Genomic DNA, 23,864 nt, shown 5'->3' with positions numbered 1-23,864 from the left:
CCCCCCCCCCCCGGCCGAGGCGAACTTCTCTGAACCTAGAAGGACGATCAAAGAACGAATCACGCTAAAACAAGGAAGAGAGAAACTTGATGGAGATGAAGAGAAGAAAAATTCCCAACAACTCAAGCAACTCATATATATTATATTTTTCCAAGTTTCATTTATTCCATTTCCAAATACTTGGACTCAAGAGGCAATTGATATGGACAATCCACTGAATGAGAACCCACATCCTTGGTAGGTCAAAACTTACATCAAGGGATTTGGGCACTGAAGGACAGCCCAATAGAAAGACCTCTTGGCCCTCTCATGGAGTTCCCATTTATAGGGGCCTTCATTCTCATATGTGGGAGTTAAATGACAATTTGGCAACAAAATTTAATGTTCTTGGAAACAGTTCCCCTTGTAATAAGAAAAACTCTAGATTATGAGGATGGATTGACATATCAGTGATTGTACCCTGAATTATTTATTACTACATCGGTACAATGGGTACATCAATATAACAAAGATCAATAAAATAAATCACAATAACAAACTTGCATAAAATGAAATAAAATACTCACATATGTCCATTGAGACTCAAACTCATGATCTCAAACTTATTAATGAGGGCTCAATCTTAATCAGTTGAACTCGACTAAGAAGGTGTTTGCTTAGCTTATAAGCTCCTCAAAACATCTTTTAAGATGTTTCAGAGCTTATATATGTGTTCTAAATATTTGTTTGGCTGATTTTTTTTAAAGAGCTTATAAGATTAAGGTATTTTGAATCTTATAAGTTCTTTAAAAAAAGATAACTTTCCTAACTTTTTTCATAAGATCTTATCAGTTATATAAAATTAGTATGTCATAAGACAAAAATATTTTCATTCATACATATGCACAGAGACTCTTTCTCTCTCAGACACACCCACACGCATTATCCTCTCTCTCTCTCTCTCACACACATACACATACGTATACACACTCTCTCTCTCTAGAATCTAAAGAATTCTTTTCTATTTAATTTTTTAACATTCAAAAAAGAAAAATACTTTATTATTTAATAATAAATTATTATAGTTAAATAAAAATAAGATTGATATTGATATTATATTTACTGAAAATATAAATTCAAGACATTAAAAAATATACGAATAAAAATAATCATTGCATTAACAAAATTAATTATATATCTATATTAATATTCAATTGGCATGAATATGCATATATATTATTTTTATTGAAAGTTTAGGTAAAAATTTATTTTTTTATTATTATAAAAAAATATCTATTAAATTTTTATTTGAAATTAACTAATGTATAGTATCTATAATAGTGTTTCCAAAATTTTTAAAACAAAATATGTCAAGAAATAACAATTTATTTAAATCTAATAATAACAAATCCGTTTTAGTCATTTTACCTAATAAAAGACTTTATTATGCCAAACACTCTAATATCTTATAAGATATTTTCACTTCTTATAATTTTTAAGATCTTATACTATCCAAAAACTGTAGAATCTTATAAAATATATGATCTTATAAAATATTTTAAAAAAACTTGGCCAAACACCCTCTTCACATCATTGATTGACTTTTTAATATTTGAATTTGATGGGTCTGGGAGACCACTATTATTTGGAAGGGGCGAAACCTGCCAGTCCAGCCAGCCATATGGATCATTCGTCAACACAGTGCTGCTGCCTAACAGGCCCAATTGATTTATTATTTGCTTTTCGGCATAAGAATCTCAGCCCAGAAAGTCCAATTGAGATTTGAGGGAATGTATCCTTCATCCAAACAAGCAATCAGTTTCAAAAAGGATCCGAAACATGCCCCAACCCTGGGATCCAACGTGGCTAACCCACAGAATTTGATTATCTTTTTAATTACTTGACATATATAATTTTTAAAAAATTAAGATGACTTATAAACATCCAATAAATTATTAATATATTAAAAATATAACGTATTTTACAAACATGCATATAATACTGATGTGACTGTGATTTTAACGAAACGGTGAAATGAAAATTTTACCTACGGCACAACTGCACACCAGGTGAAAGCACAGTTTACGAGAGGGTTTCTTGGTATGTATGAGGGGTCAAATCAATGAATAGTAGTTCTTATTGAAATTATATGGTATGGTGGGTTGTATGTGCTTACCATATGCCTCATGTATGTTAAATTACTTTTTTGTCCTAGCAGGTGAATGTTTTCTACCAATATACATCTTATAGCCCCCCACTCTTGTATGAAATATGCACTAGCGGATGTAATATTTTGTTCAAGAGTAAAAAATCAAGAAACTGTACTACGTCTAATAAATGGGAATGCGTGGGTGGGGAGCCATTAATTATCTTCCACCTACTCTCTTCCTTACATTTGCACTGCTTCCATTTGCACTTCTAACTCCCAACCCCATTTCTTTCTCCACAATGGCAATCAAAGGTAAATCTCTCTCTTAGTTAATTTTTTTTTTCATTTGATACTCTTGCATTGTATTTTTCATCTTCTTTGTTTGAAATGTGGAGTTGCAAGGGTGATTGCGAAAATGGTCGTGAATTGGATAGCCGACGGACGGTGGCGTACCCAGCAGAAGGGGAGGCACGGCTGAGGTAGGGGGAGTTGCGAGGCGTGGCCTCGAGGTGGGGGGCGCAGCTACGCCACCCCCCTTTCTAGCTCGAGGCTTTGGCTCGAGTAAGGGGCTCGATAGAGGGGAGGTTGCAGATTTTTTCCCACATGCTGAGAAGGTACTTGATGATTGGGGTGATCTTCCTCTGTATCTAGAAGGTTATTTGCTTATCATATTGCCTCGATTATGAGTTTGCCTAAGTGTCCTTTTGACTCAGGTGAGAATTTTGAGGATATGTCTGATTTTGAGCTAAACTCAACGGGGTCTAGACGTAACTAACAACTTAATGAAATCACCTATGGAGGTGAGGATGGCGATGCCTACGCGTACGATGTGAGAGTGACAATGAGCATGTGAGTGAGGAAGCAGAAATTGAAGTGAGGGGGAAGAGGTTGAAAGTGACAGTGAGGAGGCTGAAGTCACTGAAGTGTTGGGCCGACCGAGTGTAGTTATGGCGTTGGGAATTGAGGAAGGGAGTCGTCAGGGCGTTCCTCCTTATCGCATTCCATGTTGTCGCCCGGTGGATATCGGGACTTGTGACAACGTTCTGACTCGAAAGCAGCTTGCGATCATTCACGAAACTCTTAGGGTACTTCCACCCACAAGTTTATTCTTTCCTCTCGGGGTCGAAGGATTAGGGATCGCCCAGTTGGGTGCTTCACTATTTATGCTACTTATTTTGATAGCGAATTTTCTATTCCGCCTCATCCCTTACTTGTCAAGGTGATTTAGAGTTATGGTGTTTGTGTCAGCCAACTTACGCCAAATTTCTTTATGTATAAAGTTGAGGGTTAGCGACATCGTCTTATAAAGTTGGGGCTTCCGTTGACTCTAGAGAGCTTTCACGCCTTATGGACTATCCACCGCATAGCGAAGTTGTCTGCTTCTTCTGATGATTGGCAGTATTTTTATTTCAGTCTGCAGAAAGCTTGTAGGTTCTTAGATGGGTTTGTTTCCTCAAAGGCTCCTTAGAAGGAAAAAAAAAATTTACGTTAGAGATGATGGTTGGGGTTTGGTCTTGGAGTGGAGTAGCTCGCATATCATGATCACTCATCGTAAGGAGTTTGGAAAACTCAGGGGTTTATGACGGCAGGGCTGTTTAGTCAAATAATGGACATTGTTCATTATTTCCCCTCTAGTATTCACTTGTAATTTTCATGCGGTGTTTAAATTGTTCCGCTATATCTTTTGTATATTTTCTTTACGTGCAAGAACTTAGTTTGGATTTTCCTTCCCTAAATTGATTCTGTGGTTTGCTTGAGATCGAGGTTGTGCGTGCCCGAAAGGTGGTGGTTAAGGAGCAGAAGAAACACGATCAAGAGTTAGCACCACGACAAGAAGGGAACTCTGTATCTGTCATGCCCCATGGGGTCTCCACTGGGAGCGGCCACTCCGATTCTCTTCCTACTCCACCAGTTGGTCTTCGTCCCCCCAAAAAGGCAAAGAGGTGTGTCACTTCCGGTGTAGAGGGTAATGCTTGTGCTGCAGGGGCGAGCCACATGGGCGGTGCCTCGTCCTATTGAAGCCGCACCCGGGACCTCGTGAGTGAAGATGATTTAAGTTGGGTTGCGGACCTTTTGGAAGAGCAAATGGATGAGTTGCTGGCTGAAAACATGGCTCTGGTTTGTGGTTTGTTTTTTTACTTATCCACTTTGTTTGATTCTGCTGGTTTTGACTAGTTGTTTTGTTCTTGTAGGCTCTTGTTTTGATAACGACAGCCAAAAATCGATGAGCCACACGACTGGGGGAGATGAGGCTTTTGGAGGTTGCTTCGGAGCAACGAGAGAGTGATTTTTCCCGACATAAGGGGGAGAAGGTTGAGACTGTACAAACTGTTGCCGCTTGGGAGAGTTGATTTGAGCTAGAAATATCCACAAGAAGGAAGTTTCTGTCCTCCGTTTCCGGTGTTGCTTTTATCACTAAAACTCAAGAGGAGGTAGTCTCGAGGTTCCAGCAGTATGAGAGTTCGATACGATCTTAACTGATAGGATATCTCCTATTTATGATAATGCGGTTTGAAGGTGTCGTCGGGTCCTTCGTCGGACCCTTCGCGAGAAGGATTGCATTGTTGAAGAGGATATGTGACTTCTTGATCCTGAGGTGTCATAGGGTGAAGCGGAGGTGACAGAAATCACCTGCGGTCGAGCTCCCTAAGTTTAAAAGTTCCGTAACTTTCTGTTTGTTACTTAGGATTTAATCTTGGTATGTAATCGGATTATATTATTTAGCACAACTTCGAATCTTGACATGTAATCGGATTATTTTATATAGCAGAAATTTGAATCTCGGCATATAATCAACTCATGTTATTTAGGATGATTGCCTCGCCTCACATGTTGGGGCGTTTTTGTAAGTAGGCGGTTCGAGTTCGTGATTGTAGTATTTTCTTTAATCAGCTTGTATGTTACTCACTAGTGATATATCTTCCTGGGATGGGTTTGCTTTTATTATGCAAGTATTTTGATTGGATGTTGCCTCAAGGGATGATTTTGCTCGAGTCCAGGAGTTGTTTCTCTACCTTCTTCACTTAAGGAGGGCAAAACTCTCTGGGACAACGCCGCTAGGTGTTGATCTTAGTGGAATTTCAATTAAGGGTCCTGGGGCAATTGGTACCTCAAGGGAGCCTTTCGAAAATCCACAGATCCCCCTTATCAAAGAAATTTTCAACTACAGCGGGAAAATTAACTTCATTATTCGGGCGTGAATTACAAGAATTCCACAAGGAGTCGACGGGGAGGGAATAAAACGTTACACTTCTACTTTACCCCCTATTACAAAACGAAGCCAAAAAGTAAATTTTACCTACCCGGGGAGTTTAACAATAATACTTCTTGAGGTTTGTGACGTTTCATGTGCAAGGAATGTTCTTTCCATCGAGCTGTTGCAACTTGTAAGCCCCTGTATTCACAACCTCTATCACCTTGTAAGAGTTTTCCCACTTCGGATCCAACTTCCCAACGGGACCAAAAGCATCGGCTTTCCACATCACCAGATCCCCCACTTGAAAATTTCTCGGCCTGACTTTTGCGTTGTATGCTTTAGTCATTCTAGTTCTGTACATAGCGGCCCGAATTGTGGCTCTTTCTTTAGCATCTTCTACAAAGTTTAGGTTCATCCTCAATCCTTGCTCATCAGAATCCCGGTTGTAGTGTTTCACTTGTTAAGTAAGTTCTCCTATTTCTGCCAGCGGCAAGGCCTCTGTCCCATAAGAAAGGTTGAACAGGGATTCTCTTGTAGAGGTCCTCGGTGTTGTTCGATACGCCCTTAAAACACTAGGGAGCTCATCCATCCACACCCCCTTTGCGGTTCCCAATCGAGTTTTCAAGTGCCGAAGGATTGTTCGGTTGGTGACTTTCGTTTGTCTGTTTGCTTGGGGATTACTAAATGAAGTGAAGAATTGTTTGATCGCAACCCCTTGCACTAGTCCTTAAGTTTATTCCCTAAAAACAGAGTTCCATTGTCAAATATTAGGGCACGGGGGATGCCAAAACGACATATGTTGTTTTTCCACAAGAACTTAATCACTTCTTTTCTGATATCTTGGCTAATAACTCGGCTTCATCTAGTTTATAAAATAGTCAATCGCGACGATCAAGAACTTTCTTTGTCCTGCGGCTTGCGGAAAAGGACCGACTAGGTCCAAACCCCACTAATCAAAAGGGCAGGGACTTTCAAGGGGTTGCATTAACGTTGTTGGTTTGTTATTAATCTTTGCGCGTTCTTGGCATGCCCGACATCACTTTACCAACTCATGTGCGTCGAGGAGTATTGTTGGCCAAAAGATTCCCTTCCCTAAGGCCTTCCCCACTAAGGTTTTTCCTCCAAGATGGTTTCTGCAAATTCCCTCATGTATCTCTCTTAGGACATAATTTCCCTCTAGAAAGGGTTGCGAGAAACCATATTTGTATAATTCTCCATCGATCATGACGAAGTGGGATGCATTTCTCCTTAAGCCCTTCGCCTCCTTCTAATTCTCTGGTACGGTCCCGTCAGTTAGGAATTTGACAATTTCTTCTTTCCAGCTTGAGGGTGTTGGGGCGGCGTTCATAATCTCCTCTCGCTCCTCTATTGCAGCTCTTTCCAATGAGAGAAAAGTGATTCTTCTATTTTGGATTGCTTCCATCGAGCTTGCTAATTTGGGTCGGCCACAGCGTTATCTGTTCTCGACATTTGAACAATAGAGGCCTCTTCGAATTTTTCAAGTAGATTTTTCGCTTCCAGAGAATACTTGGCCATCTTTCGTTCATATCTCAAAGGATCCCTAGATCTGGTTAACCACCAATTGTTCGCCCGGCAGCTAAACCTAACTTCTCCCCAGCTAGAAAGGTTGTGTACTCTATTTCATTGTTCGAGGAGGGATACTCCAATATTATAGCATACTCAAGCTTGTCTCCTTGAGGGCTCTCTAGAACTATCCCAGCCCGACTTCCCATCGATGTGGACAATCCATCGACATGCAGAGTCAAGGAAGGCGTAGAAATGCTTGCCTCGTCGTACGCCAACTCGATGACGAAATCAACTAGCACTTGCACTTTAATGGCCGGTCTAGGGTGAAACTCGATGCCGAACTCACTTAACTCCACCACCCATTTGACCATCCTTCTGGAAAGCTCCGGACTCAACAACACTTGCTTCAAAGGATGATTTGTTAACACCATCACTTGGTGCGACTGAAATAAGGCCTCAACTTTCTGGCTGCAATGATTAAAGAGAGGGCTAGCTTTTCGATTTGGGAGTATCTAGATTCGGCCCCCTACAATATCCTACTAACATAATACACCGGATTGTGATGTCTGTTTTTCTAACGTGCCAAAACTAAGCTAACAGCATTTTCAAAAATCGCCTAGTAGAGATAGAGGGTTTCCCCTGTATCGGATTTCGTCAACCAAGGCGGTGAAGACACTTCTTCAGCTCGTCGAATGCTTCTTGGCTAGATTTGCTCCACTCAAACTTTGTTGCAGCACGAAGGACCTTGAAGAAAGGTAGGCTTTTATCCGCGGATCGCGAAATGAATCGATTCAGGGATGCCAACCTCCCCGCGAGTTTTTGTACCTCTTTGACCAACTTTGGTTGGGGCATGCCCATGATAGCGTTAATTTTCTCGGGGTTTGCTTCTATTCCCCTCTCGAAGATCATGTACCCGAGAAACCTTCCCCCCTCAACCCAAATGTACAGTTAGTAGGATTTAATTTCATTCTAGAAGCTTTCAATATTTGGAAGCACTCTTCTATGTCTTTGATGTGATCCCGCTCTTTCACACTCTTAACCAGCATGCCATCTAGTCTATCGGTGACTAGGGCACGCTCTCCTCTTCTTCCTCTTGGTGGCACCTCTTCTCCATCGTAGGAGGAGACCCAGACACCCTAACCTCGCCAAAGGAAGACCTAGGCATCCTCTCTTCCCCTAAAGTAGACCTAGGCTCCCTCTTTTCCTCATGGGAAGAACCCTCACCCTCATTTCCCCTGCCTCCTCATCGGAATCCTCGTCTATCAATTCTCATACAGCAGTAGTCGCCTATTGTAGCCTCTTCCTTTGGCCCTTGGTAAATCGAGGTAAGATAGGATTTGTCTTCCTTGAGGTGGCATCAGAGGGATCATCCCAGAAGAAGGCCTCCTTGAGAAAACGAACAGACTCACTGGAAAAAGACAGAGAAAGATGAATCTTAGAAAAAAAAGAAGGAAGAGAATACTTACTGGAGATGAAGATGGAAAATCCTTCTACTTCAAAAAGGAATTTTTGAGAGAGGATGACAGAGGAAGGTTACACTTAGCCAAGATAATGGTTGAAGGGGGTTAAACGCACGACCCATTTATAACCACACAAGTGTGGGTGGTTACCAAGCGCGTGGATGGATGGTTACTAGGCGCATGGAGGACGGTTACCAAAATGCCGCTTTCCTTGCAAGAGTTATGGTTATCAAATCAAGCTGACAAAGAGTTGAGATACGCTTTTCTAAGTTGCAGAGAGTGGCAGAAAGAAACAGGAGGCAAAATATTAAAGAAGGATCCCCTCTTCTTATGCTACAAGGACTCCTACTCTAAGGAGCTAGCGGGCATCCTTCGTCCTTAGAGTGGGGGGACTGAATGATGTGACGGCCCAAGATCACTTGGCCTAAAGGAGGTTATGAAGCCTATCAGCCCATAAGGAAGGTAGTCTACTAGAAGATTCCTAGACTCGACCCAAAAAGGGGCCCCAGTAAAATGCTTACCAAAACCACAAACCTGCCTTTAAGGCCCAGTTGCAACAGCTCAGGAGAAAGGAGGCACCCCTAAGACTCAGGACTCCTTAACCTAGAAGGACTCGATGTAGAATAGGAGTCCTCACGTGAAAGTAGTCCCCCAAGCTAAGATGTGTTGATCAGCTAAAGACAAGAACTAATCATGCCTTATTCACAGGTATCTTGCCCCTTTTTCTGGAAATACATGTAATATATAGAGTCCCCACAGAGGGGGACATCCCTCTATAAATACAGGTACCATCCCCCAACGGGGACACCTTCAAAAAAGTTGGAAATTAGTTTTTTACTGTTGCTGTAGCTATCAACTCGCACTCTAACCATATTTTTTTTAGGAATTTCTTATTTATGTCTCAATTTGTTGTCATGATTTATTTTTATAATTATTTATTCCTAAAGACAAAATTAATTAAGCGTCAGAGTGCTAACGTTTTGTTTTGCGGGTCCCATTTTTCAAGTTCTTTTGATACAATTAGCCCAACTCCATTATTAAGATCCAAACTCGTTGGACCTGTGCTAAGATCATACGCATTAATAGTAATTAGCTGTAGTAAAAAATTATATTTTTTTTAGTGCATCAAGTATAATTATTTGTTTTGACTAGAGCTTTATGAATTTGTCTTTTGAAAAATGCTTCGTTGGGGAGAGCAAACAAACGTAATGCATTATTTGGTTGTGTTTTTTTTTATAGTTTACAAATTTTTGAAACAATAATGAAAGTGAACATATATTTGTTCATATGTATTTTCACTGCAAATATTTTACTATTATTTTAAGCTAAATCATTACCTTTTTTATATAATTACATACATATAACATTGTTCAAACATTCATTTTTTAAACTAATAATATAAATTTTTATAATAATTTTGATATGAGATCGCTAACAATTCAAATTAATAAAAAAAATAAAAATATCAATTTCAAGTAAATAAAAAATTGCTTGATTTGCGCCATTAACAATAAAAAATAAAACTATTATTTCTATTAAATAAAAAATATATTAATTTGATACCATTAGTGATATAAAATAAAATTTTATAAAATAATATACTTTTTTGTAATATTTAAATAAGACATCACTAATAATTCTGAATTAACAAAAATATAAATATCAATTTCAATTAAATAAAAAATATGCTTGACTTGCACCATTAACAATAAAAAGTAAAACTATTATTATTATTAAATAAAAAAAATATACTAATTCAACACTAATGCATTCAAAAAATGCACTAGTCCAATGGATATGGACTACGCTTAAAACTTGGGTTGAAGCGCATGCAAATCCTGAAGGGGGGACCTACAAAAAGGCGTTAGCACTCCAACGTCCAAGTTAGTGTTGGATTTGGGATGGAATAAAGCCAAAAAGTAAATATATGTAACTGGAATCGAAATATGGTGAATAAAGTTGATGAAAAGTGTAAGAACACTTGATAATGTGCTTGTGGAGTGCTTAGAGAATGTTTAGAAAGTGTTTAAAAAGTATTTAAAGAGTGAGAGAGATGATTTAGAGATTGATTTTTCAGATCTTGGAAGGTGTCTCCGTAGGGGACTGCACTTGTATGTATAGAGGGAGTGTCCCCCTTTGTTGGGACTATGTACACTACCTTTATTTTAGGGAAGGGGGCTAGATACGTGTACATAAAGTATGATTTGATCTTATCTCCAACTAACCATCCTGCAGAAACACTTCTTTGCCTGAGGTAGGATCCCATACATGTGGGGACTAGGTTTAGGAGTCCGGATTCTTGGGGACGCCTCCCTTCTCTTGGGCTATCCTAATTAGGCCTTGAATATGAGCATGAGGCTTAAAACATATTTTACTAGGCCTCCTTCTTTAGCCAGATCTTTGGTCCTTCTGGTGGGCTACCCTCTTCTTAGACTAATGGGCTTAGCTTAGACTCTATCACCCCTTTTGGGCCTAGTCTCTTTAGGTCGTACACATCATTCAGTCCTCCCAACTCAAAGGAGAAAGGGTGCCCCATGACTTCTTGGAATAGGAGCCCTTGTTACACTAGAAAGGGGGTTCCCGCTTCGATTTTTTTTTTTTTTTTTTGGAAATCCTAGAAAGAATGTTAGTAGCATAAGCATGACTAGAAAAAGAATATTTATTTCGTGCCTAGATGGAGTAAAGCTTTTGATGAAGGTGCCTCCACGGAGGAGAGCTTAACTGGTGCTTTTTGTGCCAACTTTGGTGTAGGGCTTTATTTTTTTGCAAGAGAATGTTAAATAACAAAGACATGTATATATTACGAATAAATTTTGCACGGAGCAAAATTGTTATGCCTCCTCGAAGGAGGGCTTATTTAGGGGGGCTTCCTGGAGCAAGATTTAGGAACCTCGCCAAAGGAAGAATAAGGTGTCCACTGAAAGTAAGACTTAGATGCTGCTGCGGATAAGGGCTTAGGTGCCTGCACAAGACAGTGCTTACAAGTCCCCTAGGAAGGCCTCTATACTTGTGTGGAAGACAGGACCTTTTATGATATGGATGTCTTGCTCATGAAATCCTTACAAGGAAACATATGTTAACACATCAAAGGGGATAAATAAATCTCCCAAATTATTAAATTAAAATATTAAAAATACTCCTTGAGGAAAGCTTGTATGTAAAGATTTATTTGCTGAGGGGGATGCCTGCTTAGGGGCAAGGTTTATTCCGTGAAGGATGCCCGCTTGGGGGCAGAGCTTTGGTTTGAGGAGGATGCCTGCCTGGGCACAAGATTTTTTTAGGAGGATGCCTGCCTGGGTGCAGGTTTTTTGGGAGGATGCCTGCCTCAGGGCAAACTTATTTTTTGAGAAGGATGCTCGCTTGCTCTTCTAGGGGGACATCCCACATATTAAAAATCGAATAGGAATATTAGAATTAGGTCATGATAAAGATGGGGCCATTGAAGTTGGGCCTTGAACGTAGGTAGTAATCTGTAGTAGGAGGTCCTCTACCGTGAGGGGATCGTCCTTCCAGAAGAGTCCTCCAAAGAGGTGTGGACTCCTTTCATTGTTCTCACGTCTTAGATCTTTTTTACCACAGATGGCGCCAATGATGCGTTTAAAAAATACATAGGTCCAATGGATATGGACTATGCTCAAAATTTGGGTCAAAATCTAATGCAAATCCTAAAGGGGCAATCTGCAAAAAAAAGCGTTTGCACTCCAATACCCAAGTTAGTGTTGGATTTGAGATGGAATAAAGTCGAAAATTAAATAAATGTAAATGAAATCGAGATATGATGAATAAAACTGGTGAAAAGTGTATGAACACTTGACAATGTACTTGTGGAGTGCGTAGAGAATGTTTAGAAAGTGTTTAAAAAGTGTTTAGAGGGTGACAGAGATGATTTAGAGAGTGGTTTTTCAAATTTTAGAAGGTGTCTCCATAGGGGGACTGCAGCTATATATAGAGGGGTGTCCCCTTCTATTGGGACTCTGTACATCACCTTTATTCTTAGGAAATGGGGCGAGATACGTGTGGATAAGGCATGATTTGATCTTATCTCCAACTAACCATCTTACAGAAACACGGCTTTGCTTGGGGTAGGACTCCATGCATGTGGAGATTCCTATTTCTGTGGGGAGTTTGTCTAGGTTTAGGAGTCCTGAGTTTTGGGGACGCCTCCCTTCTTCTAAGATGTTCTAATTGGGCCTTGAATGTGAGCCTGAGGCTTGAAAAGCGTTTTACCAGGCCTTCCCTCTTGGGTTGGATTTGTGGTCCTTCTAGTGGACTGCCCTCTTTCTTGGTTGATGGACTTAGTTTAGACTTTGTAACCCCTTTTCGGCCAATTCTCTTTAGGCCGTACACATCGAACACCATTAATAATATAACATAAATTCTTATAAATTAATTCAAATATATTCTCATTTTCCTACGAATATCTATACTATGTATAATTGAAAAGCACCCTATTAATGTCTTTAATTTATTGATATATTAATTTTTTTATTAGTTTTGTATAAATTGATTAATTGATCTCGGCGTCCCCATTCATCATGAATTTTCATAATTATTTTTTGATAATTTTTTTTTCTCATTCATTTTTATCTTATACAAATATATTATCTTATATATTTCAAATAATTTTCAATTCTATAAAAAGTAAATACTATAATTGAAAAAAATATTTTATTTTAAATATTTTATAAAAATTACATATATATATATATATATAAAATGTGCCACACTTACTAATCTATATAAAGAGGGTGGGGACGTCATACGGAATTTTCCGAAACCAACATTAGTAACCACAAGTTTGGTTTGCAAGAAAAAAGGTGCCCCCAATCCTCTTCCAATCACAGTCCACACATATCACATGGTTGTTTGCTTAGTTAGGAAGTCTACTACGAAATTTGGCAGTTAACTTTTAAGTATGTTTGGATGTGCTAAATTTTTTTTTAAAATACTTTATAAAATATTTGATAATATTTTTTAAAAAAAGAATTTATAAGCTCTAATAAAATATTATGAATTTGTAAACACTTTAAAACAATAAGAAGATGCAAACTTATTTTTAAAGTCTTAGCACATTATTTTAAATTAATCACATCGCATCACTAACATCTTATAAGTTTTATAATTTTATTTTATTTAAATACTTTATAAACTTATTTTTAAAATAAGAAATAATATCGTATAAACTCTAGAAATATTTTATAAGATATATGACCCTATAAATTTTTGTAATTAACATTTTTTCGAGGGTAAATTACATTTTTTATCCCATAAGTGGACCTGTTTTTAATTTGGTCTCACACTCAGGCCAATTCGTACATTAAGTTCCATATGTGGTTTTTTTTTTTTTCAATTTGAGGACTATTGAGGAATTTTCATCCAATTAATAACGGCAGTTGCTCTCTCCGTTAGTCAATACAATCAAAATAAGAGTAAATTATATTTTTTATCTCATAAGTGGATCTGTTTTCAATTTTGGTCCCACATGTAAATATGCAAATTGACCTGAGTGTGGGTCCAAAACTGAAAACAGGTCCACTTATGAGACCAAAATTGAAAACAAATCCACTTATGGGACCAAAAATACAATTTACCCTTTTTTTTTACGCCATGAGTATTTTTTGTGGGTTTCAGATCCTAATAAAACAGTATTAGCCTGAGTGTGGGTCCAAAATTGAAAACAGCGGCCTGAGTGCATGACCAAAATTGAAAACATGTCCACTTATAGGACCAATATTGGAAATTGGTCTCTTTCCACTTATGGGAACAAAAATGCAATTTACCCTTTTTTTGACGCCATGAGTATTTTTCGTGGGTTTCAAATCCTAATAAAACAGTACAACTGTAAATACAGTATTTTGAAAAAGGATTTACGTATAATTTATAAAACTTGAGGGAGTAAAATATAATTACATTATCTCATAGGAGGTTTAATTAAGCCTAAAATAGAACACAAAATGAAATATCATTGTCAAATAATTCACTTTGACTGCCAGAAAATGGCGACCCATACACATACTTCATTTCCCTGTCAACCAACTCTTGCAAGAGGTTTTATTACTGAGAAACAACCAACCATCACAAATATTTAATGCAGAAAGCTGTATACCCTTTTAATGTTCCCACTGCCCTACTACTCCAGCAAACTTGAAAGCAAGTGTACATATATGCCTTCAAACGGAAACAGGTGAAGAGATTGATGATGAGTTTCCAGCTCTCACATGTTCTTGCATTAAATGCAAGGTAAATTTATATTTATGGATTAATTTTTTTATAATAAAAATACCTTACTATTTACGTCTCCGAAAATATGTCGATTACAATCATTCTCTTAAATATAATTTGAATTATTATAAATTTTTACTTAAAATGAATATTACTCAAAATTTATGATTTTTATACTGAGAATAGGATCTGTATAAACTCAAAATTTTATACCTTTGATAGTTTTTACATAACTGGTAAAAAAATTTATATAATTTTTGCTTGTATTGTTATATATATTGAATTTTTTTAAAAAATAAATTATCAATAAAATTTTAAAATATTACATCGAACACGCATATATATACCCTGTAAAATATACAAATCTATAATTTAATTTATCTATAATAATCTATAATTTTTTTAGAAATGATGAGATATAATTTATTACCATTATACCTTAAAGGGTGAATGCAACTATATATATATATAGAGTTCAAGTGTGCAAAATGTATTTAACCCTTATATTTACTCCCCGAAAAGGCCTAATTACAAACAGAAAAAATAGTATTTTTTCTCCCATAAGTTAGGCCCATTTCACTTTTGGTCCGATTTATTACGGGATTAACATTTTCAGTCCTGTAGTTTATAAAAATTCAGCACTTTTGATCCTCTTCTACTTTTTTATCTATAATTTAATGGTTTAGGTCATGTGGGCAACACTTTTTTAGGACAAGATAAACCACAAGAGAGAAATCCCACTTTTTATGTCTTAATTTCTTTCAAAATTTATTTTTTTCCTCCAAAATCTGATTATATTTTTCCACCAAAAAAGATTCCAAGCTGGAATACGCGTCAAATTTTCTTCCAGCTAAAAGAATACATAGCTCCACATGTTGGGCACATGACTTACACTGTTAAATTATAAACAAAAAAATAAATGAGGATCAAAAGTGCAAATATTTATAAGTTACAGGACGGAAAATGTTAATCCCATAATAAAGGGGACAAAAAGCAAAACGAACTTAATTTATCTGCACCCGAGGTTAAATCTAATTATAAAAACAACATATCATTTATAAAATTACACTATCAAAGATTATAATCTATAATTTAAATCGACACTATTTTAGTGACCATAAATTTATATAGCCGCTTTTTCAAATAAATTGGAATATTTGTGTGATTAAACCTATTGTGGCGACTGTCAATGTGAGTTGCTCTCAATGGCTGCTGGAGCATGTGACCTTTGTCATGAAAATGGAGCAATTGAAGTTAATATTTGTGTTGGTGCAAAAAAAGAGTGTTTGGTAATTCATTTTCATTGTGCTTTTCAAGTTTGCTCCGACATGGAAATATTACACAAAGCTACTCAACTTTCTTGAGACCATGTTGTTTGCATGAAATGTCTGAATCAGTTGCCTAAATATATAGCTTTTCCCACTTGTTTTTCAACACTAAAATTCAAAAACAACATTAAAATATATATAGACTTATCTTATTTTTTCTGGAAAAAGCCTAACTATGTAACTTTTTTTCTAGAGAAGTGAGTACATATCAGATATATAGATGATTAAATACCATGAAAATTGTTTCTTCTGTAGGATAGTAGCTGCCATAGCACCTTATCCCTACGTGCATATAATAAATAATTTTTTTTTATTTTTTAAAAATATATTATAAATAAAAATAAAATATATAAACCAACACATCACGTTTCAAGAAAGAAAGAAAGAAAGAAAAATCAATTTAGGGTATGATCGATACACCTGAAAAAATTGATGTAGTTGTGTCACAAATAGACATTTAAGAGTAAAATAAATATTTTTTTTGTTTTTTATACTAGCAGTCGTGGCACACTGTTCCTGTATACATATAGTAAATAATATTTCACGTTGTAAAATATATTACAAATAAGAATAAATATATAAACCAATAAATCACATTTCAAAAAAAAAAAAAAAAGGAACCAAAATAAAATCAACTTAATGTATTATTGACACGACAAAAAAAATTGATGAAGCTGTTAAAATGACGTGGAGTGACTTTTGTTTAGAAAAAAAGGTAATTATAATTAATTTTTAAAATTATCTAATTAGGAATGTAATTGTCACATTTAAAAGTTGGTGTTGTGGCGTCATTAACTACTGTTTGTGACTGTAGATGGTCTTCTTTTTTTATAGACTAGCCGTCATAACACAACGTCCCCACATGCATATAATAAATAATATTTTATATTTTAAAATAAATTATGAATAAGAAAAAATATATATAAACTGATACATCATATTTCTAGAAAAGGAAAAAAAGAAAGAAAGAAAGCAACAAACAAAAAAAAAAAAAATCAACTTAAGGGTATTATTGGCATAACAATAAAATTGGTGTTGCGGTGTCATAACCGTCATTTGTTATAGAAAAATGCATTTTCTTTTTATACAATATAGATAGAGATTAGTTTGATATGTAATAGTTTGCATATAGACTTTGTAATTTACATATCACTACTTTTCAATATCGCCATTTACGGAAAGTGTAGTACAATTATTGTGTGATTGGTCAAGGTAAGTGACCTATTGTATAACAAATATATTATACTTATTGTGTGATTGATTTGATTCGAGTAAATCTGATTTGGATCAGAATTCCCCATAACATGGCAAAATTCGTGCTCCTTTTCTTTGGGTTGATTTAAGGGTGAATAACAATTTACCCCCCTGTGATATTGAAAATGAGTACATTACCCCCTCTATGAAAAAAAATATAGCAATTTACCTCCTTATACAGGGAGGTAAACTGCTTTATTTAAAAAATCATAGGGGGTAAATTATTGTATTTTAAAAAATATAAGGATGTAAATCACTATTTATTTTTTCATAAGGAGGTAATTTGCTCATTTGCGATATCGCAAGGGGATTGTTTACATTTTTCCCGTTGATTTATTCCGAACTTGATCCAATCATATATATTGATCTCTACGATAGTTTGATCAAATTGGATCGGTTTTCCGTAATGAGTCATACAACTTAGTCATTCCTATAGATATATAGTTCTTATATGTCAATTATATTTTTTAGACTATATTTAATACTCCCAATGTTCACATCGTGTCGGCCTTGCTTATTTAGGCATCAAAAAATTGTAATTGAAGTTTATTTAATGTCAAACTATACGACTCGATTCACATTCGATCTAACTAATATTGGTCTTATAAGTTCATATTCATATTAATCAAACCAAAATTGTAGAAATTCGATAGTGATTCAAACAAATTTAAATAATAATGCATTCAACTTAATTCGATTTGTTTGCAGCCCTATAAATACTCCCTAAATGAATGTACATAATTTTGTAAAAAAAAATATTGATATTTTGGTAATTAAGTCTAATTTAAGGAGTGCCAATATAATTTAGGATAAATTACAATAAGTTTTCTGAACTTTAACATAATTATAAATATTCCCTCACTATTTCAAAAGTTTCTAATATACTCCCCTGATCTTAATGGTTTCTACTAAATTTTTTTTGATAAACTGACCAAAATGCCCTTATGAACTATGATTTATAAATTTATTTATTTTTTAAAAAGTTTTAATTCTTGTATGAACTAAGTGGATAATTTTTTTATATTTTTCTAAATTCTTTCATTCACCTCGTCCCGATTCTTTTGAAAATTTTAAATCTTTAAAAAAAATTACAACAAGGGCAAAATCGATAATTTCATATCACCATCCAAAAATTATATAATTTTACTCATCATCAAGAAGACATTTATAATTTTTTGAAAAATGAAAATATATTTATAATTTATCCTATAATTTATTAAGAATTTAATCCCAAATTGGAACCCAGATCAGATCAGGGCTGGACGATTCCGTAGGATTGAAGCTATTCGTTCAAAACCACTCCCTTCAATTATCCTAAATTAATTGGTTGGACCATTAAATATTTTCTCTGTGAAATGGAACAGTTGGAGCATTCAAATTTCATGCATTTAATTTACTTACCTAAACGTCTCAACCACCCAATGCCTACAATCAGAAATTTATTGAGGACGATTAAAGAACTTAATTAAACCTTGGGTCAAAATGTTTGACTACATATCAATTTTCATTTATTTTTTTTTATTTTTTTGTTAATATCAGTAAATTCGATAATTTTGACAACTTCGGAGGTGCTAATGTAAATTTCTCAAACCACAGGGAGTTACGTGTAATTACAGCAAATTTGAGGAGATGAAAGTTTAATTATCCCTTTACATAAACTATTTTTATTTTTTTGCTACTAGTGTCGGTTTATATAATTGTGCAAAAAATAAGAATAATTTTGTATAAATACATCATAGATGAGAGATGTAAATATAATTATTTTAGTTAATTCTTTTACATAAATTTATGTTAATCTTTTGCACCCTTCATTTTAATCGGGGTAAATTACATCGTTATCCCCTGAAATTAATCTGATTAACACAAATACATTATTTCTTTTGAAAAATTATATATACACCCCTCAAAAGATTGTAATTGAACTTTGCACCCACACCTCATCAAGAAATTTACTTCTAATTTTGGAAAAAAAGGTGCCTATGCAATTAGATCTAATTTTGTAATTAATTCAACTTTAATCTTTTATATTATTAATGTAGAAGGCTGGAAATTAATTAATGTACCTTATGCTACCAACTAGATGTCCCTCTATTTAAAAAATTGAAAGCAATTACATCTTATTTAAAAATAAATTAATTAATAAATATATTCAATTTTAAATAAAACAAGCAATGGAAAAATGAAATTACCATCACATTACATTCAAACTTTTTGCACCCCTTCTTTTATCTTTGAAAACGCTCTCGAGTTTTGATTTTATTATAAAATTATAAATTATTTGTATAATTTTTTAACGATTTAAAAACACACTAGAAAAAGTTTGAGTTTTCTTTACATTATAAATAATCCCTATTTAATAACCGTGGCAAATCAATATTATTAATAATAATTAAACAAAATCAAAGCAAAAACTTCAAATTTTTACCAAGAGTAATCACTATTTGCTATGGTTTCCGGCCATAATCAAAATATTTACTATAGCTTTAGCTATGACTCATGTTTTTGGCACACTTCTAGAAACAACGGCTAATAGCTGTTGTGAAGCTGTGGTTGGTTTGTATTTATCACGTTTTCTTTTTTTACTATAATAATTAACCGTGGCGAAAAATTATATTTTTTCTAAAGATATTAGCCCCTATTAAATTAAATATTGCAAAAAATTACATAGATATATGGAGAGAGAGAGAGAGAGGGGGGGGGGGGGGGGAGAGAGTTAATCTTCTTCAACTTTATACATGCACCTACAAATGAAGTTAGTACAACATCGAAAATCTCCTTATTACTCCCCTAATACAAAATAACCTAAAGTTAATATTAATAATCTCACTAATAAAAGCCAAAATAAAAAATAAAGAATTAAGAAAAAAGAGGGGGGAAAAAATAAAAACCCACTTCTGCCCTTCCCCTCCACTAATGAAGTTACCGATATGACCTCAAAATGGCACCACAGAAAGTGCAGATAATAGCCCTCCAGTTCTTCCAGTAGAAGGGCACATAGCAGAACCTGGTGGCAGTCTTCATGTCCGCCACGCTAGCTCCGCCGCCGCACCGGGAGCATATTCCGGCCGCCGGCTTGCTCTGCCTTACCTTCCTTGTTTGATCAACCAGGAAACAGAAGAACACCATTTTCTTGTTTTGGTTGTATGAAGAAGCTGAGTAAAAGGGTTTAGAGGTGGTGAGGTTTTCACAATGTTTGTTGGAGTTACAAAGAGAAGAGAGATGTGAAGCGTATTTATAGGCACGAGGAGGGGTTGTGTGTGTGTACTGAATACTGCTGGTTTCTTGATGACATTTTTCCAATATTAATTTTTTATTAAAATATTTGAACCCTACGTACCATATATAATATTGTTTGGTGTTGAATATTTTAATTGAATAGCTTTCTTGAAAATGAAAAGTCAACACCAATGTAAAAACTTTGACTATATATTATTTATTTTTTTAAAAAATGACATTATATTTAAACTCTATTTGTAAATATATATATATATATATATATACCGAAAAACAAACACTATTAAGAGAATATGTTGTAAGCCTTCAAAATATTTTATAGAGATAATTGCACTTTTTTTTTTTAAGATTTGGTATAATTATACGTAGATTTCTTGTGGTTGGAGAAATTACATCTAACACACCTAAGGATTGCTTTGGTCTAACAAATAAGTCCCTTCGTTAATCAAAATTTAGTGCATTTGCTAGTATTAACAAAAAAAACTGAATGAAAATTGATATTTACCCTCAATTGACTTCTGACTCATAGCAAGTTAAACAATTTTTTTCTGACTAATAACTATCTTTATTACAGTGAAGATTTACCTCCTCATGTGCATTAATGAGTGAAGACGTATGAGGGTAATTTAATTATAAGAAAATTTATTTGATCTGTAATAAATCAGTAATAAGTCAATTATTTGATTGCCGTCGCCTCCCCACACCTTCCCCCCCGTCCCCGTTGCTGTTTCTTTCTCTCTCTCTATATATATACACACACACAACTATTAATTATATATAATATATATTCTGATATATATTTGATTTATATTGTATAAGATTATATATTTGTTTAAATATTAACCGTTAATTGAAATAAATCAAAATATGGACCTCAGATTTACTAGTTCAATTTGGACCTTATATTCAAATTAGATCCAATGGTTATTAAATAAGGCTAAAAATATAATTTCATAATAAAAAATAAAAAACGAATACATGAATTACACGATCTCGTGTGAGGGGTATAATTGCTCTATTTTTCTTTTTACAAGGAGGTAATTTACTATTTTTTTTCACAAAGGAATAATTTGCTCTTTTTTCTCTAAAAGGGTAATTTGTTCATTTGTTATAACATATCGTGGTAATTTGAATTTAACTCTTTTAAATTCTATTGTGTATGTGATTCTAAGAAAAAGTTTCATAACTTACAAAAATTTCTTTAGAAAATTCAAGGAAAAAACCCACTTACAAATCATGTAGCGGTTACATTTTCTAGGCTTGGCAGCATGCATGAGTAAGACGAGTTGGAGTGGACCCAAGATCCACCCGATCAAAGACCCGTTAGGGTGTGTCTGACCCAATTTTTTTTTACTTTATTTTATTTTTTGTTTGTTACTAGCGTTAAATGAGCCCTAAGCTAATTACCATAATTTCTCAATTTAAGAACAAATTTATATGCATCAAAAGAGTAACTAAGTCAGACACCTCTAGGTAATGCCGCGGAAAGAACAAAGGTGCGAGGGAGCTGAAACAGGTGGGCACTGGCGCTGCAGTTTGATTGACCGAGAGAGAGGGAAGTGCTGGGGGAATTTGGTTGGGAGAGAGAGAGACAGGGTAGCCAGGATTTAGGTAGGGCACCAGGGAAGGAACTCAAGGGAAACAATATAATTTTTCTACTACTATTTCGTATTATCGATGAACATATTTATAAAAAAATAGAATTTGTATGCGGTCTTGGGGCGGATATGCATGAACCCAAGACCCGTTTCGATTCAGGGCGAATTTTATTAGTCAGGATTTCCTACCTATTTTGTTACCCAATTTTTGGATTCAAATGTAACCGAGATCTGGAAAAATTGGATTCATTGCCAAGCTTTATTCTTTTAAAATAGAAGAAAACAATTATATATGTGATGTGCATAAAAAATAGGTTTGTCCATAAAGCTCCAAGCGATCCAAAAAGATAGAAGAAAAATAAGAGACTCATAACATCCTACAAGGCCCAAGTCATGAAAGGCCCAAATCATGAGAAGCCCAAGAATGCTTAATAGGCGGTCTTGGCGGGTGCCCATCAAAAAATAGATTGGCAGACGGTCGTGGGGGGAATCCCCCAGAAAACAGATTGACAAAGGGAGGAGGCTGAAGCATCCCTCGGACTATGTTCAAAGCCCAACAAATATTTGGCCCAAAAGGCCCACACACGGGGCAGCCTATTCTCCTACGTGGCATCTCGTCCACAGCCACATCGAACCACACTCCCTAGGAGGAACCCCCCTGGTGGCTGAGATTCCTCACATGTGAAGGGTCTCCCAAGACAAAGCAAGTAAGGAAAGACTCCTTGATGGCTGGGACTTCTCACAGATAAAGGAAGACCCTCCAAAGCCCTGGACTCCTTAACAATTTGGACTCCCTAACGGTTAGGAGTTCTTGCTAATAAAGAATACCCCCAAACTCGGAGTAAAGGATTCAAAAGCACTTCTACAGAACATATGATCAAATTGTGGCATATCCAAATGGCCTTCATCCACTTTTCCCGAAAATGGATGAAACGTGCACAACCCTATCAAAAGAGGGCACCCCCTTATAAAAACAGGTTTACTCTTTCAAATACCTTCATGAGACACTCTAACGTCTCTCACACCTCTTTTATTCTCTAAATCATCTCTCTCATTCTCTAAACACTTTTCTAACACTTTCTAAACATTTTCTATGCACTCCACAAAAATAATATAAAGTGTTCTTAAACTTTTCACCGACTTCATTTATCATATCTTGATTCCACTTACATTTATTTACATTTTTGGCATTATTCAATCTCACATCAGTTAGTAACTTGGGCTTTGGAGTGCTAATGCCCTTTTTGTAGGTCCCCCCTTCAGGATTCACGTTCGCTTCGGTCCAAGTTTTGATAAGAGTCCATATCAATTGGACTCATGTATTTTTTGAACACGTCATTGGAACTATCTGTGTAAAACTTGAGTTAAAGACGTGAGTTACCATATAAACCCTCAACAATCTAGCAAGCAAACAAAGGGTTGTGGAGTCACCTGACAACAATCAAACTTTGCAAGTTATTGCAAGAACACCCCTGCCCCCCACCAGTAGGGTAGCCCCCGCCAGTAGAGTGATAGTCCTAGGACCCCCAAAACCTGCTGACCCGTTAACTAAGTCTCCACACCGCAGTCCCTCCTCAGATACCTCCTTGGGGGGTTCCCCCCGGGACTCCTTGCACCATATAACAAATGATTACGATGGCCATACGGGAGCAAATGACTACACTAGTCCCAGCCCTTGCAGTAACTCCATCAAACGTGGATATCCCTAAGGAAGAAAGTCAAAGGGTATGCCCTACCCCTGTACTGCCGATAGCAAGAGACCAGGGAAACCCCTTGTAAATCCAATTGGACGTCCCTCCTTAGTAGCTCGCATGTCTAGAATGCCTGCAAAAAGGCCTCCAAGATGTCCAATACTAAATTATGGGAACGCCCTTGGAGAAGAAGCAATGTATCCCCTTTAGTGAAGAGATCATGGCA

General features: G+C 35.7%; 1 protein-coding gene across 1 annotated transcript; it reads right to left on the bottom strand.

Annotated features, from left to right (window-relative positions):
- Positions 1–19,828: 19,828 nt before the first annotated feature.
- LOC105167371 (uncharacterized) lies at positions 19,829–20,336 on the bottom strand. Its single transcript, XM_011087059.3, has one exon. It carries the CDS (start codon positions 20,239–20,241, stop codon positions 20,035–20,037), a length of 207 nt encoding a protein of 68 aa, XP_011085361.1. The 5' UTR covers positions 20,242–20,336; the 3' UTR covers positions 19,829–20,034.
- Positions 20,337–23,864: the final 3,528 nt, after the last annotated feature.

Source organism: Sesamum indicum, linkage group LG8 (genome assembly GCF_026168435.1).
Source record: "Sesamum indicum cultivar Baizhima isolate 11 linkage group LG8, ASM2616843v1, whole genome shotgun sequence".
Taxonomy (NCBI): Eukaryota; Viridiplantae; Streptophyta; class Magnoliopsida; order Lamiales; family Pedaliaceae; genus Sesamum; species Sesamum indicum.
Note: the sequence above shows the minus strand (reverse complement) of the source record. Positions and strands in the feature narration are given on the sequence as shown.